This window comes from Poecile atricapillus, chromosome 8 (assembly GCF_030490865.1).
Source record: "Poecile atricapillus isolate bPoeAtr1 chromosome 8, bPoeAtr1.hap1, whole genome shotgun sequence".
NCBI classification, from domain to species: domain Eukaryota; kingdom Metazoa; phylum Chordata; class Aves; order Passeriformes; family Paridae; genus Poecile; species Poecile atricapillus.
Window position 1 is genome coordinate 15416191 of NC_081256.1, and position 16371 is coordinate 15432561.

The 16371-nt window shown below is 36.2% G+C and overlaps 1 protein-coding gene across 4 annotated transcripts in view; it reads right to left on the reverse strand.

The window, feature by feature from the left end:
- OPA1 (OPA1 mitochondrial dynamin like GTPase) overlaps positions 1-16064 on the reverse strand; it is a 49417-nt gene extending 33353 nt beyond the window's left edge. The window contains exons 1-8 of one of the 4 annotated variants that reach the window (XM_058843775.1): positions 15912-16064; positions 12638-12956; positions 12237-12333; positions 10853-10960; positions 9584-9637; positions 8654-8721; positions 4972-5070; positions 733-786 (exon numbers count right to left, since the gene is read on the reverse strand). In XM_058843775.1, coding sequence (XP_058699758.1) covers positions 733-786; positions 4972-5070; positions 8654-8721; positions 9584-9637; positions 10853-10960; positions 12237-12333; positions 12638-12956; positions 15912-15940 — 828 coding nt within the window. In that variant the 5' untranslated portion in view covers positions 15941-16064. The remainder of the gene's footprint in view (positions 1-732; positions 787-4971; positions 5071-8653; positions 8722-9583; positions 9638-10852; positions 10961-12236; positions 12334-12637; positions 12957-15911) is intronic. The other 3 variants (XM_058843776.1, XM_058843777.1, XM_058843778.1) reach the window with 3 other exon arrangements.
- Between the last annotated feature and the right edge of the window lie 307 nt (positions 16065-16371).

Sequence of the window (16371 nt, forward strand, 5' to 3'; positions counted from 1 at the left end):
AAGTGGCCATCCAGTCAAAATGGAGCTTGAATGTAAATGTGCAAGCCTTATTTAGACCCTTTCTTCAGCATAAGACCTCAGATCAAGACACAACTGTAACAGCTTAGCTCTGTTGAGGAGATTGCAATAGTACTCTGAAGATGAGAGATGCATATGGTTTTGATATCTACTCTGAAAATGTTTTTCTACAATGTGGAAATATATTTGGCCTGAGTGTATTTTTAAAAACAAATCAAATTTCAATATGTTATTAAAAAAAAGGTAAGTTATAAATGCACTGAAAATGAGCAAACATATAATGAGGTTAGGAAAGCCCCAATAAAACAATTTAGCGGAGCCAAAGAGCTAATCCATTTAGAAGCCTGCAGATAAAAGATTAATTGTACATTAACATTAACATGAGCAAGAAAACCAAAACACTGACAAATATGACTAATGTGCATCATCCCTGAAAAAAATCTACTTTACAAATAACTAGTTCTGCCTTGCTAATCAAGGAGATTAAAACTTGGTTGGAATGAGGTCTTGCATTCTCTAAGTCATTGTCAGAGAAGAACAAACTAGACTGACCTTTGGTCTGTGCCAACACAGGGGACTCTGCACTGATACATTCAGAGATTGAAAAAACACTGCATTTTTACCAAATATACTTCAGATGTGCTTTTGTCTAGTAAATCTGAGTTAGCTGCACATAAATCACTACCTAAGGCATCAATAACTCAGAAAAGTCACCTGAGTGCGTAAAAGTTCCTCTTGAAGTTGATCAATCTTCTCTTTGTCAGAAACCTACAAAGAAAAATAATCATGGCTACCATCACTTGTTTAGTTTAAGTACTGTAAGTAACTAAATTACAAACTGAAAACTTTATTCCACATAAGAAAAGTGACTTGACATGCATTTTACAGCAAGTAAAACTCTTCACTTAGCATTTGAAATTTAAAGCTGATGGAAAGCCCCATCTGCAACAGGAGGCTCACATCAGAGAATTGTCCGAATTTCATTACATGCAAACGTAAAAATTAATCCTTCAAGACTTAATACTGGGAAAGTGGGTTTAAGGAAAAGTGGCTTCATATGGTGCTGAGATTTCTGTCCACTGAACTAAATGTAGTTTTAGTGGCCAAACTCTCAGGATCCTGTATATTAATCTTCTGAATTAGCACCATCTTAATGTGATAAAATCAGTGAACACCTGCTTGCTACAGAAAATACCTTCAGGTGAGTATTCACTATTTATGAATATTCATAAGCATTTTTATCTCATATTTGTTTGTAAGAATTCTAAATGTGCTGCACAACTTCATACATTTTAGATAGACAGGACAGTCTTGAAGGGTTATTTCAAAATTGTTTAAATTACATTAAAACTGGAAAAATTAGGATATTATAGTACAAGAGATCTTGAGGTTCAAGGCATTAATGTAATAAGATCAAACACTAAGAAACATTCTATGCCAAATGTTCCTAGAATGTGTTCATCAAGATGCAGTAAGCAGTAGTTTCAAACAATCCCCTTTTAATAATACAAAGACAAAAAGCATAAATGGTGGAATACAAATTCTTATGATGCAAATATTCACAAACAACAAAATCTAATAGTTGACTGATTAAATATTCAGTTTAGAAAAAATTATAAACTAAACAATTACTGAGTGTGTCAATATTTAAATAAAGTTCATGTGATAAAGCCCATGTGATATTTACAACTCAAGTTGGCTTCAGATCAGAAAGAGCATATTATCTAATATGCAGAGGACAGCTGTTAGCTAGACATAAATTAGTTCCATTATTAAAACTTTACAACTACTGTTACAGACTAAACAAGAAAAATCCACAATTATTCACAGTGATCAATATCATTTAGCTGTTAAGCCTGAAGAATCATGTCTGTATTTTATAGAAAGAAATCCAAGCTGATACTTCCATTTTATTCCAATTATTTTCTTTCAGAAAGAGCAAAGACAAAATGCTGTAAATTGACTTTTCATTACTGTTAATTAGTTCAGTGGTACCAAAAGTACATTAGAAATAGGGTTAGTTGAACAGTTGACTTAATGTGTGCAGCCACAAGGTGCTGTATGTAAATAAACATTTACATGTACACACACCTCCAACACCTCAGAGATATAAGGGGAAAAGAAAAACAGGAAGGCAAAGAGAATGATGTGCACAGCCAAAAGAAGCAAGAAAATTTAGGAAAGAAGAGGAAAACGAAGTGTTTCCATGTACTGCAGACTTTCAAAGGAGATAACATTTTCTTGCTCTCTGCTGTTCTCAAAGGATTTGTGGGGCCATAATGCACCTTTGAAGTGCTCCCCTACAGACACCTCTAACCACAGGCACCGTCTGTGTGGGCTGATGCTTCTGTTCAGCACAGAAAGCCAAAATACTGCACAGTCTCAAGTTGCAGGATCTGAAGCAAAGAATTATCTAGCACCAAGTGATTAATTCTAAGAAGGATGTTAAGTAAGTTATGTCAAAACCAACAGCTCTAGAATTATGTCTTTGCCTCAGTGCTTAGTGCAGGTGTGATTTCAATGTTAGTACATACAGTATTTTGAATACATGGTCCATAATATCGCTAGAAATTTTTAAGTTGCCAATAAAAGCTAAAGCTAATGTATCAATTTGAAGTATTAACAGTCACATAAGACTAATCTCTGATTTCTATCCCCGTTCCCCCCAAAAAAACAACTTTTGAAGTATGTTTATATAGACACATGAGTGTTTGTTTAATCCACTTCAATATGGTTTGTAACTCAAGATTCCTCCCTCTTTCCCCATTGCCACCATAAAGAATTATGAGAAAATACTGGAGACTTATTTTTAATCAAGGGCCCTTGCACACAGGTATCTGATCACTAAGATACCTAAAAGCTCCTTATAGAGTTACACATTTTGCACAGCAGTTGCTTTTCAACAGCCTTTGTCACATATTGCATGAAATAATTGTGTGCATCTGAAAATTTGAAACTACAGCTTTTGGTTTTGTATATTCTCTAACTAGACTACAAATAATTTTAAATTGATTATTTGCAGAACTATAATGATTTCCAATAATTCAAATGAAAATATCAAGGCCCAGACAAAATGCATTCAAGCAGCCATGCACAGTGCAGCTGTACCAGACTAAACAATTTTACTGCTAAATATTTATCAACAGCCTGCCTCCCCCAAAAAAAATCAACAGGAGAGGATTCAATTTTTGTTTTTAATATCTTCTCCTGATTGTAAGATGGTTTTTACTGTTACTCAATTTACCACTGCAGTAGATTTAATACTGAGTAAATAAATTAAAATGGAAAAATATGCAAGTAAATTGGGCAATAAAACTTTCGAGAACAGAAATAAAATTACCATGTTTTCTTATAAACATGCAAGCAAGCCAACTCAGTTAAAAAATAAAAAAGGTTAGTTTATGTCCTGTCAGAAGGACCTGCAATGACTTATTTCAATGACAGTCACAATTTGTTCTTCCAAAGGAGAATGTGGATCAGTGATTGGATTCTTTGACCCATATCATCATATCAAGGTATTAAAGAAAATAGTTTACCATCTCTTTCAAATTGATTCAAACATAAAGGTTAGAGTGACAAGACTCATTCCTTGTCATAAGGCATGTATGCCAAATAGTACATTGAACACTAAATGAAAACTTTCTATATGCAAAGGAAGGTAAACCTTCAATCCTCTCCAAACAGAGTATCTGCCATGGAGGGCAGGATAAGACAGCCCTTGCAGTTTCTTCACAGCTTGGGAATTGTGGAATTAGTTGCAACAAAGTACTAACAAAGCAGAATCTCAATCAGAAGCAAATGTAATATCAAGCTCATTTTTCTTCCTGATTGTGTTTATTAGGCTGATACATTATTATATATCAAGTATTTTGTTGTTTTTTCCAGAAATTTTTACAAGTTCATACATTTCATTATTACCTCAATGCACTATTCCATACTCCAGCTCTCTCAATAAAGTGTATACAATCTGACAAAGTAGCTTGTACCTCTAAATCATATAATATGGCAAGAAAGTTAAACACTGAAGTACTACTGTACTTTCAGAGAACACTGACTTTCCTCTGTTGATGGACTAAAAAGCATGACAATTACAGTTATGTAAATACGTCTAAAAGTTTAATTCATATTTAGCGCCTTCCTCTTTCTGTGGGATTTAACTTCAGATGTACAGAAGATCAAAATCTGAATTCAGTGCTCAATTCCAAAGCTGTTGAAAAGCACAAGCAATCAGAAAGCTTTTAAGGAGGCACAAAAGCAGCCAACAAAGCCATGTGGTCAAGAATTACCGATTGCAGCAGATCAGACAACTAAAATATCCCAATTTAAGAGGAATTTCCAATCAGCCATTAAATAATTAACAAAATTATCTGAGCTTAAATTAAATAAGTAAAGAGAACTGCAGATGTTCAACAAGCACAACAAATCAGTAAAAGTTCAGCTTTAGGATGGAAAACAGACAAGGGACTACACTGATGAATATATGTTATTATCAGCAGTATTCAATTGTCTGTGCAAAATTATTACTAAGGAGCTGCTGTCATTTTCAGATTGGCAACAGTATAAAGCAGGGGAGAAAAGCTCCCAGTGATATATTCCCCATAAACAGCTACACTCTTACAAGACAGAGCTACCATAAACAAGCAACAGTAAACAGATTTAACATTAATTCATGTTCTTTCCTTAAATGCATTTTTAATGTATGAACTTTAATTAACAGTTTTTATAGAGGCAGAGATAATACAATTTCAAAGTGACACAAAGTACCTGGTTTGCTTTTAACATCATGCTTAAAATGCAACTTGGTTAAACTGAAACCGGACTATACATCTGTAGGGAAGTTGGCCAATTATTTGCGTCCAAAGTTTAATTAGTTAGATTTTTCCAGCTCAAATGCAGAGAGCTGAAGTATTTGATTAGAGTGAATGCAGAACATATCGTCCCTTAAGCCATCACCTTTCGCTTCTGCTGGGAAGAGAAGCCAGCGGCTCTGCGTGCTTCCTCTTCATGCTGCTGGATTTGCTGTTGTAACAGAATGAGCTCCCCAAGCAGGCCCTGCCGTGAGTTTATAATAAAAAGGAGAGGAAAAATTTGGGGTGTAAGGAGAACAAAGTTAAACCAAAAGGCATGACAAAGACAGATGAAAAACAGGTATGAACGTGTCAGTTCAAACAAAAGTGAAATTTCATTAGCAAGATCTCTTGCTAGCTGGACTGGATAGAGCCAGCAGAAGCATGCATCTTGCAAATCCAGATAGAACAAAGCAACCAACATTTAGCTACATTTTACAATTGTATTCAACTTTAACTAAGCATCTGAATATTTAAAAAATTCTGTCTATAACTATCCCAGCTTTAAAATATTACCAAACTGTTCAGTACAGCTTTGTCAGTGGAAGTTCTTCAGCCTTTTTCACTTTGCTTTTATTCCTAGCAAAATACAGTCTATAAAACGATGATTTTTGCCTGCTACTTAATTTTCTCAAACAAGCAGAAGAAAAATAGCTTCTCAAGCATAAAAAATGAAAAAGCTCCCTCTCCACTTCTGTAGTACACTGCACTTTAAATTCATGCTGTCATAACTATTCCTGATCATTCAAAAAATCCCTAAAACTTGATGCTTCTTCTTTTACTCATTCAGCATTTCCACAAAGCTTAGTTTTCTTTTCTTCTGCCTCCACACCAAAAATTCTATAATGGTGAGGTGTCTTTTAAAATTGGTTGAGAAATACTATGCCAGCATTTACCAGAAATTTATGAACTGTTTATTTCAGAGAATGCAGAGAAGAATATTAATGAACTATTTAAATAAAGCTCTTTAAAAAAATATTACATCTTCTAAGAAAACATTCAGTGAAATGAAATGTTTCAAGAACATACTTCAGGAATCAAAACAAGCTCTGAAACAGAACTTTGGTTTTAGAATTCAAGACATCCATCATCAAGGTATACACCTGTTGCATGAAATACACACACAGGCATGTACACATAAGGATAAACAACACAAGAGAATGGATAAAAGGAGAGACACATCAAATGACCAAATATAAACATTTGTTAAACAGTGATTTGTATAATTTGAAGCATAGAAAAATCTTCTCATTTGCATTTTACTGAACCACTTTCAGATTTAATAAATGCCTCTTATGCCGGACTAGCAAATGCACTAGAGCTGTGCCAGGAACTCAGGCAAAAGTTTTCATTACTACACAGCAGCAAGGAGAGGAAACCTCACGGCTACATTTGGTATTAGAAGAACAATAACAATATTTTTCTGCTTTGCAGACAAAGAAACTCTCGGTATCACCCAACACATTCCCTTTAAACATTACACTATGGGTCCAAAAATACAAGAAAAAACACTGAACAAAATCTGCCATGAAGGCCTTTCAGCATTTAAACAGGAAATGTAACAGAAGTTTGAAGTCACCAAATCTAATTATTTTATGAGCAATTCCTTTCAAAGACATCTGGTGCATGTGACTCTTATTCCACAATAAAATATGAAAAGAATCCTTTTCAACTGCAGTCACACCATTTAATAAAATATTCAAATAAAAAAATGATGCAATTTAAAAGGCTTCCCTGTAACATCTTCTTCTTTGTATGTATCAATCAATAAACTTATTATTTCCTTTTGTCTTGATCCTCACTTACAATACAATATTTTTACTTCAATATAGTTTTTATAACTGTCTTCACTCTTCTTTCTCCCAGAACAAAATTTCTTCTTTAATCCAGGTAAAAAGAGATTTGAACACCACATATTTAAACTACTTATCTGAACACTTCAGTAATTTTAATTTAATTATCTTTTAAAAATATTGTACCTTTTGGATTAAATGAGAGATTATGAGATAAACATGTTAGCTGACAAGAAGCAGCACAGCCTGATTTGGTGTTCAGGACATCCTTCACTATCAAAGTGTTACTTTGCAAAACAGCTGGTTTCTCACTCATTCTACTCCCAGCTTTTAGAGACCTGTCTGAGGATCACATCCAATAACAATTCTTCAGAAAATTCCTCCAAACAAATAATTTCTGGATTTATCAATTACTAATCTCTTCACAACAAAACAAAACCAGCTCATCCGGCACATTTAATATCATATTATTATGATAGTAATATCCCATATAATCTTTTTACGAGCCCATACAACCACAATTCTTAAACCAGCATTGCTTGGCATTGGTAAGCATTGAATACAAAAAGGCCATCTTATCCATTGTCTTGAAAATAATAATTTTGCCTGCCAATAAACTTGGTGATTATGCTCTGTTAGGTATTCATATATGCCTGGTTTGAAATATTCTGACCAAACTAATCATATTAATTTTCAAATTATCAGTTTCTTATCAGATTTAATTATTAGACCAGACAAAATTTTCTTAATTATATTGATTTAATTGGTGCTATTTTCCATACCACAGTCAAGTCAAAATGCAGATATCACTGCACTGAAAACAACCATGGGACTGTAACAAGTTTTAATGATATTACTGGTATTTGGTAAAAGTGTCAGTTATTTCAATTATCAGAGACAATAAACTAAGATGACCACTTCTTCACAAATCAATAGTAAGGTGTTATTTATGTTTTACACAGTGAAACCTGGTGTAAGCAATCACTCTGGAGAAAAACATAAACAATTTACACACAAAAGGGAGATAAAAAGCTAGGTTAATTCTCTTGTAAAAATCCATCACTGTTCTCCAGGGGGAAAAATGATTGTAAGACCAGAGCTTTGTATATATTTTACTATATATTACCATGCAGAATTAATGTAGGATAAATGTATACATGCCTGCATATACAGAAAAGTTGCTTATGGAAAAGCCACAGTTATAGTTCAGAAAGTTTCAGTTCATAAATAACTATATGATAATTCGTAAATTCCCTGATATATATTGTTTTTCTCCAATTTTTGTAAAATAGTTTTTAAAAATAAGCACAGGAAAAATAAAAAGCCTTTAAAAGAATGACCAACATGACAATTTAGTAATTTAACAGAAATGTTCATGAAAGCAAAAAAAAAATAAACTTCACCTTCTTGACTTCAAGAAAAATGTGCTAAAACTCTAAGTTATCAAAATACAGTATCATTATTTTCCAGAGAATAGTAACAAAAATATAATGCATGCTTTATCTAGATAAAAAAAGTAAAAGACCAGTTTAAGAAATGGAAATTCTTTAAGGCAGAAGTTCTTAGGTAAGAATTACAGCTGTGAAAATGTCAACAGAAATGAGTTTGCAAGCGGAAATGCTTAAAAAGAAATATAAATGCCTAAACCAACTTCAGTAATAAGTTATCAACTCAAGTGCTATGGAGACCAAGCCCTGAAAAATTGCAAATGCACATACAATACTTAAAAATCACATTCTTATTACAGACCAATTTTCTTAATAATGCAATTACTAAACATTTTCATGTCTGCCTTTTATTTCCTTACACCAAAATGTTTATTATCACTGCACTACTTTTATATACAAAAAGCAGTAATGCATACTGAACTAATTTTCAACAATAAATTCTTTTCAAGTTGCTTCAAATGAACTTCTGCAATGGGCTACTGATGCACTTTCAAGCAATAAATATCTGTTTATAAAGACTTTTTCAGGTTTGCAAGTGAGTAATTACCTTCTTGAACTGTTTATCATTGTCGTATCCCTGGTCAGTAGCCCGGAATGCTGTTTCTCCTGGAGAACCTAGGACACAATTACAGAAACTAATAATAAGATGCAAAAGACATTTAAAAATTCTCAAACTACATCTACCAGAAAATTAAAGCTTCAACCCCTATGAGTTAGTATTTCAACAGTCTTTGCAATTCTTATAAAAAAAATTCATCTTAAGAAACTGAAGAAGAAAATCAGTTTAAAACTCATCTAAATTTTTTTTATCTAGTTTATGACTCAGATTACTTATATCACAAGGGAGCAGGCAGGTTCATTTAGACTATAAAAAAATCTCAAAATATCGCAGAATTAATTTTTGAGAAAGACAGAAGGATAATACAAAATCCACTGATGTTACTGTAATGAGAAAAAAAAATCCTTTCTATTTTAATGACAGGTTTTCAAAAGAAGCTTCTGGAACAAGCCTGAAATAAAAAGCATCTGCTAAGGACTGTGGCAGAGATATATCATCTCTGTTCATGTTCATTCTCACAGGGGAGGACCTAGGTCAGGAAAAGATTCCTGACCCAGAGGGTGGCTGGGCACTAGAACAGGCTCCCCAGGGAAGTGGTCACAGCACCAAGCCTGGAAGAGCAGAAGAAGCTTTTGGACATGACTCTCAGGCACATGGTGGGATTTTTAGGATATCCCTGAAAAGGGCCAGGAGTTGGACTTGATGATCCTGATGGGTCCCTTCCAACTCAGCATATTCTGCAAATCTGTCATTCTATGAAGTATTTTTAAAATAGTTGGAAAGTATTTATAAATCCATATTAAGTTATACTGTAAATAGCTGTACTTATATTGATATTCACTCCTCTTAGTATGGTAGTGTTTTAACAGTTTGCTGTAAAAAAGCAGGTTAAGGGCAGGAAAAAGGGCTTTTACACACCTAACAACAGAAGTAGTTCAGAAGCTCCTATGACTTCACTAACCAAATTGTAACCTGTGAAAAATCAGCAGAAGAGGGGAAATAAAAATTATAAACACAAAACAAAATGCAAAATAAAGATGAGGGATCTTTGTTTCATTTGGAGGACTACACAATCATAAATGGCCACTATGCCAGTGTGAGTATGATAAGTTATAGGCGACATCTCACTCTCAGTCAATAACACAATTTTAAACTGTTAAAATTTTTAACAGCCAAAATACATAGGAGATTGGAATCTACATGTCACTCTGCTGAACTTGGCCCCTACTTAGATTCTTACTGTGCTTTTAAGATTAATAAATTAGTTCTGCCATTGACAGCATGTGAAAGAAGCAAAAACTTTTTATGCATACTGATATGAAAATATTTTCAAACATTTTTAGAACAATGATATAACCCCTCACAAATAGACTCTTTCATGAATACAAATTTGTGTGGTTTGATAATTAGTAAGGTATGTAATACAAATACTCCTGCAGTTTATTATAAGAATGAATGAAGTTTTGAGCTGTGTTCATTAACAAGTCAGATATGATGATCAAATCTAATTGTTCCCAGTTTTAAAAAGCCCAGTGATAGAAATGTCTCATTTAAGTCTGCCAAAACCTGAAAACCATTAATCCTGCTACTGCCTGCACAGGCTGAATAGACAAACCACCCCTGTGCCTTTTCTGAAGGATTTAAAACTCTTACCTGCTCCTTTGAAACACTGCCCCACCTAACCTGAATCTCCAAGCACGTTTTCCTGGGTCCATGACCAGATGGAAAACATCATTCAACCCAGAAGAATACCTTTGTTACAAATCCCTTATTTCACATGCTTGCAACATTAAGAACCTTGCTCATAATAATCCAACTGTTTTCTCCTGTAACAGCTGTGATATTGTTAGTGTCCAGTGATACTCTCACCAAGTTCTAGCTGGACATATCAGCTTCTCTGACTTGCTGAAGAACTGAACTTTCAAGCTGTTCATTTAGAGTTGCACAAGAATTCTAGTTTTATATTCAATTTCACATTTTAGTTCTCTGCACTTGCTACTAGAATTCTCAGTTTTAAAAATACATTACACTTACCTGTGTCCACAACACTTTCAGAAGAGATACTCAATGCAAACACAAATATTTTCAGGATGTGCTTTGTTTTACTGTCTAAAGACATACCTACACCCTCATAATGAAACAAGTTCAGCATTTGAAATTAAAACTTAGCTGAAAATTTGCTCTCACCAGGAGAAAGAAATCCTTTCAGTGAAGCAAGGCTCTCTCCAATCTTTTCAAAGTCAGGCAGAAGTTTGGCAAGGTCATCTGCATCAGGGAGGGCTTTGAGAAGTTTTTCTAGGAAAACAGCACAACAGTTAGTGAGCCAGGCTTTTTCCTATTATTTTTGTGAACAAAAATGGCTTAGGCTATAAAACCTAGCAACTGTTTCAGGATATGACTTTTAAATTTTTTTTAAAAAAAGTATGAAGAAGTTTCTTTCCACATGCACCTCCCCCCACTACTGTTGGGAAAGACTATCAGATCTGAAAAACCATTTGCTTTTTTAGACTTTGAACTTCCTGATAAAGTTGGCTGCCTCAGGTACTTTAAAACTGCTGAAAATTTATTGCTGCATTTTACCACATTTCATACATTATTCTTTCACATACTTTGTAGAGGATGTTTTAAAATTACTTGAAATTATAACCGTGCTCATGTCTTAAATCTTTTTAAGAAAAGCTTAGTTTTCAATTTCATAAACAAGTCAATTTTGTCATCATTAAAATAAAAATCATTAGCTTTAAAGTACTATAAAAATGTAGTGACCACTTGCAGTAAGAAAAAGAAAAACTTTTATCAGTTTTCAATCTCTGCATTTATCTGTACAAAACTCACACATGGCATAGAGATTGGATCTAAATACATATATAAGGTCCTCCCCAATCCAAACCATTCTATGAGTCTATGCAGTAAAATCTTCATAGAGATTATTTTTTTTTTAAAAAAAAAGAACACCATGTTTCTACCCTGCATATAAAATATACATTGGTGCTTGATTTTCAGATTTCTGTCCTTCATCTAAAAATACACAAAAGTCTCTGTTGCAACCTGAATGCTCAGGAAAGCAAGTCTCTATTTTTAATTTCTTTTTTTCTGTATCTTCAAGATAATTTTGTAGATGGGCAGGTTCACTATATTGCATTTTCAACTGGTCTTTTACTCACACATATTTTTTACTGATCTGTTTGTATCTTCACTTGTAAGTAATTAATACAGAAATAAAGAACTTTCTGCATAATACTACCAACACCTGTGTGAATGAATCCCCTTGATCATGTTGCAACTTTTGTTTCACTAATGAGATTATACGGCTTTATGAAAGGACCAAGAACATTCTCAAATTAAAGGATGCATTAGGGAATATCCATGCTAAACAGAGCTTAATTTTTTCTTACAAACACACTGATACAAATGCCTTGGTGAGAAATACACCAAACTCCAAAAATAAAATTCCAGTCAAATAACATTGGATAAACTACTCCTGGAGTGAGGCCCTGAGGACCTACACTCCTATGTTCAAGTTTTACACATGCCAGTCTTTAGACAGAGTAACATCATGGCTTTGTGATACCGAAGTCAACAAGTTCATCAAGCTCCCAAATGAAGTCAGGAACAATCCACTTATATTCCTCGAGATCTGGTATCATGTCCTTCCACTGATCATATGTCTAACAGAGAAAGGAAAAAAAATCATGGTAGAAATAGAAAAGGAAATGTACATAGAGAAGTGCATGAGAACTACTACCTACACGTAAAACATACTAACCCACCATCTTAAGATAGGAGTAGTACTTTGATCTTTTAAGATCTATAGCAGTTTTATAAACAATGTTTTCCATATTCACTCATCTTTATTATCCAAGTTAACCAAGCAATGGCATCTTCTATTTTTGTGACCATAACAAGAACTTCTGTTTTGAAGTATGTAATAAAAAAGACAAAATGTATGAAGTAGCTTCCAGAGATAAATACCTTCTTAGCTGTGTAGCCACCTCCTACTGCAGATCCTAAGATGAGATAGCGAACTTTGAGAAGCCTGGAGGCTAATCTGGCCAGCCAAAAGTTCCTGTGGGACTGGTATCCATGTTTTACATTTAAAAGTTTTGTTTTGTGAAGGGGAAGACGATTCAGAGAAGAGAACTGCTGAATGGATATCCTTAAGGCAGGTCTCTGGAACTTTGAACTTGGATAGTAAGGATGATGTATACTTCGGGAAACAAGATGTAGGTTTTGAAGCGGTGATTTTCTCTTTATTCCATAGCTGCTATTTGTTAGACTCCGGCAGATGACACTGAAAGAAAGACATAAAAGCTTTAACTGATTTCTTCAACACACTATTAACTCAAATGCACAGAAGCAATCCACATTATGTCTTAGCTGGTTACAGATAACCTTATTACATCACCCTGAATGCACAATTTTAGCTACTACTGCTATGCTTATGAGGAAAATAAAAAGCTGCAAACATCGTTAATGGGTACAGTATTCTTAGTGATTACAGACACAAAACCTTAACTACAAATTCTGAAGTCTGTTATGAATTACATTTAACCTTCACACTGCAATTAGGCAAGCAACATGTACAAGGTAAAGTATCATTTGGGCTAAGAGTCCACAGAAGACTTGTAACATACAAGAAAACATAGCAGTTTGTCCTGTCTTATTGTCTATTGGAACTTTTAGAGAATGTTAAATTAGTACAGGATTTCCAAACTTTAAAAAAACCCAATACACAGAAGAAAATCCTTTATAGAATACATTTGTCCTATTTTGGCCGAGCAGATTCTCCTTTGGAGTCGAGGCACGTGCTAAATGACATCTTTCAGTTCCTTTCACTTGGTGTGGTTCTAGGATTACAGGACTATGGTTTTGTCTCGGGTCATGCATAGACAAGCTTAGTTCTGGAGATGGCTGCACCATGTGCACTGATGCTTTCATGAAGGAATTCAGACTAAAGAGGGAAAAGCATGGAAGATTTGACTCTGAAAGCAGAGCTCAGCCATGAAAAACACACGTTAAAACACAGGAGCCTTATCAATCTTGCCTATGTTATGCAAACACATGGCCTGGAATAAAACTTGCGTACTTTTGATTACACTATCTGCACACTGCAACAGTCTGAGGTAATTTTGTTAGTTTAAGGAAATGACAACTGCTTTCTTCTGTAATTTATTGGATGTACCATCATATCAGAATGGTTAATATTAAATCATTAAGTGAATGCAAAATATGTGCGAAGTTACAGGTTTGAAATTTTAAAAGTTGAAATGAAAGCTTGTCTTCTGATGCTTTCTTCAGGGTTTTCAATATTATCAAGTGCATTTACTTCCAAATGGGACGAGTAAAAAAAAAAAAAAAAAAAAGTTATTCATATCACTGAAATGCCAAATTATTAATCCCATAATCCTAAAACATTTAAAATTAACAGATCTTAACAAGAACAAGTGAACCATACTTAGCAGAAAACATTGCAGCACTTTATAATAACATGCCCTATGATCTATACAGTCCTTTGCCTCAAGATTTTCAGTGTACTAGAGATGACAGGCGTATTCTCAATATCCAAAGTGAAAGACTTTGTCATAAAAAGGACTTTTAATCCAGAAACTGAGCTTTTAGAAGAGAAGTTAAAAAACAGAACTCAGACATTTTTCTTTCTTAAAGACCACTTTTGCCGATGATCTAAGTTTAGACATTTCCTTCAGTGCAATGGAAAGCTCAGCAAAGGAACTCCAGGGACTGATCTGTAAGTTCCCATTCCCAAGTCACTTTGGCTGTGAAGGACACCCTTTGCTGTTATAGGTCACAGGTCATAGAAAACCATCTCTGCAAGGCTGGGCTTTGGCAGTAAGAAACTCAGAACCTAGAAAGAGATTAATAAGCAGGACCAGAACAATCCCTAAAACAGTAAAGCATTTCTCCTCTTGGACATGGAATTATAAGAGGCTCAGAAATTAACTACAAGTAGAAACATTACAAAAATGCCTCCACACTTGAAATGTTTTATTTCCCGGTTTTGAAGCCAAGTTTTCAAATCAAGGTGTGATAAACCATTATGAAGTGTGCCAATGGCTGTTCATTATTTTGTTTTGCAGACATTACCATTTCACAGATACTATTTTCAGCAGAGACCATGGGGTAGCACATACTGTAGCAGTCACTCCTCATTATTCATCTTCACCTGGGCTAAAGGCATTTTGTCTAATACTACATAACTTTCTTCTCTGTGATTTTTCTTTTAGAACACATTGTGTTTTACAGCATTCAGTCTGTGTGTTTAAACTGAAGGAAGAATTGAATTCCATTACAGTCTTCTGGCAAAACCTTGATCTACAACTTCCTTTTGAGTGTTCTTGCATATTTCAAACTCAACTGCTTTACTTACACATCTGAAATCTTACAATCCATTAAGACCCCCACTACTCCTCCACTACACCAAAACTTCCATTTTCCTGTCCTCTTGCTGCTAAGTCTCCTGATGAATACTGACCAAAAAATCACCTTGAGATCTTCAATGAAAAGTACAGCTAGATTGAAAAGGATGGCAGAAAAATACTATTAAATTAGGTACTTAATGAGTTCCAAATTTCAAGCCTCTGCAACGTTGGTTTTAACAAGAACAATCCTTCCAGACACGAGTAGCTCTGCCTGACTACAGGCTGCAACACCGCACTGAGATTATAAATAATGTCTTGTAAAACACAAAAAAGCGGCCTGGTATGCCTGTGACTATGAAGCATATGGAACCCAACAAAAAGCACGTGGCATTTTCTTTCTCATTCAGCACTAGACAACGCTTATTTTCCTACTGCCGATCCCAAACAGGGGGTGGAACTAGACGATCTTCACGTTCCCCTTCTGAGCCAAACCATTTCAAGACTCCGTGAAATTTGACAAGGACCACCGTGCTATTATCCACCATTCACTGTCACTGCCCCGGCCTGGAATGGTTAAGTAGAACGGCGGAAAACAAGCTGTTGGGAGGGACAACGCCTGAGCACGAAAGCGGCCCGAGCTCCCCAGGGCGAGAATGCGGGAGAAGCAGCTCCTTTCTACATGCACCACCTCGCTCAGGTCCCAGGGGAGCTGGAGAATGGGAAACTGCCCAGCCCGGGGGTACCAGGCTGCCTCCTGCAGCAGCCTCAGGCCCAGCCCTGCGCCACTCACACCCCAACGCGCTGTGCTGCACCGCCTCCCCCGCGGATGCCCGGCCCGCCTGCAGCCCGCCGGGGCCCGTCCCGCTTACCAAGCCGCCGCCGCCCGCGTCCGCCACATCGTAAGGGCCGGGAGGGAGCGGGAGCGGCCCGGGAGCCGCAGGAGCGCGGCCGGGCTGAGGGCAAGGGCAGCGGCACCGCTTCCGGGCACCGCGGTCCGTTCGCCCCGCCGGAAACCGCGCCTCACCGCGCCAAGGTTCCGGGCTTGGCGGTGGAGAAGGAGGGAGGGTTTAGAGGGGGCACCGCGGGGGCTGGCCGGGCGGGAGCGGAGAGCCGGGGAGTGCCGGGGCTGGCACATCTGGGATCCGGGCACCGGGAGCACGGATCCCTCACACTTGGATCAGGGATCCGGGCACCGGGAGCACGGATCCCTCACACTTGGATCAGGGATCCGGGCACCGGGAGCGCGGATCCCTCACACTTGGATCAGGGATCCGGGCACCGGGAGCACGGATCCCTCACACTTGGATCACGGATCCGGGCACCGGGAGC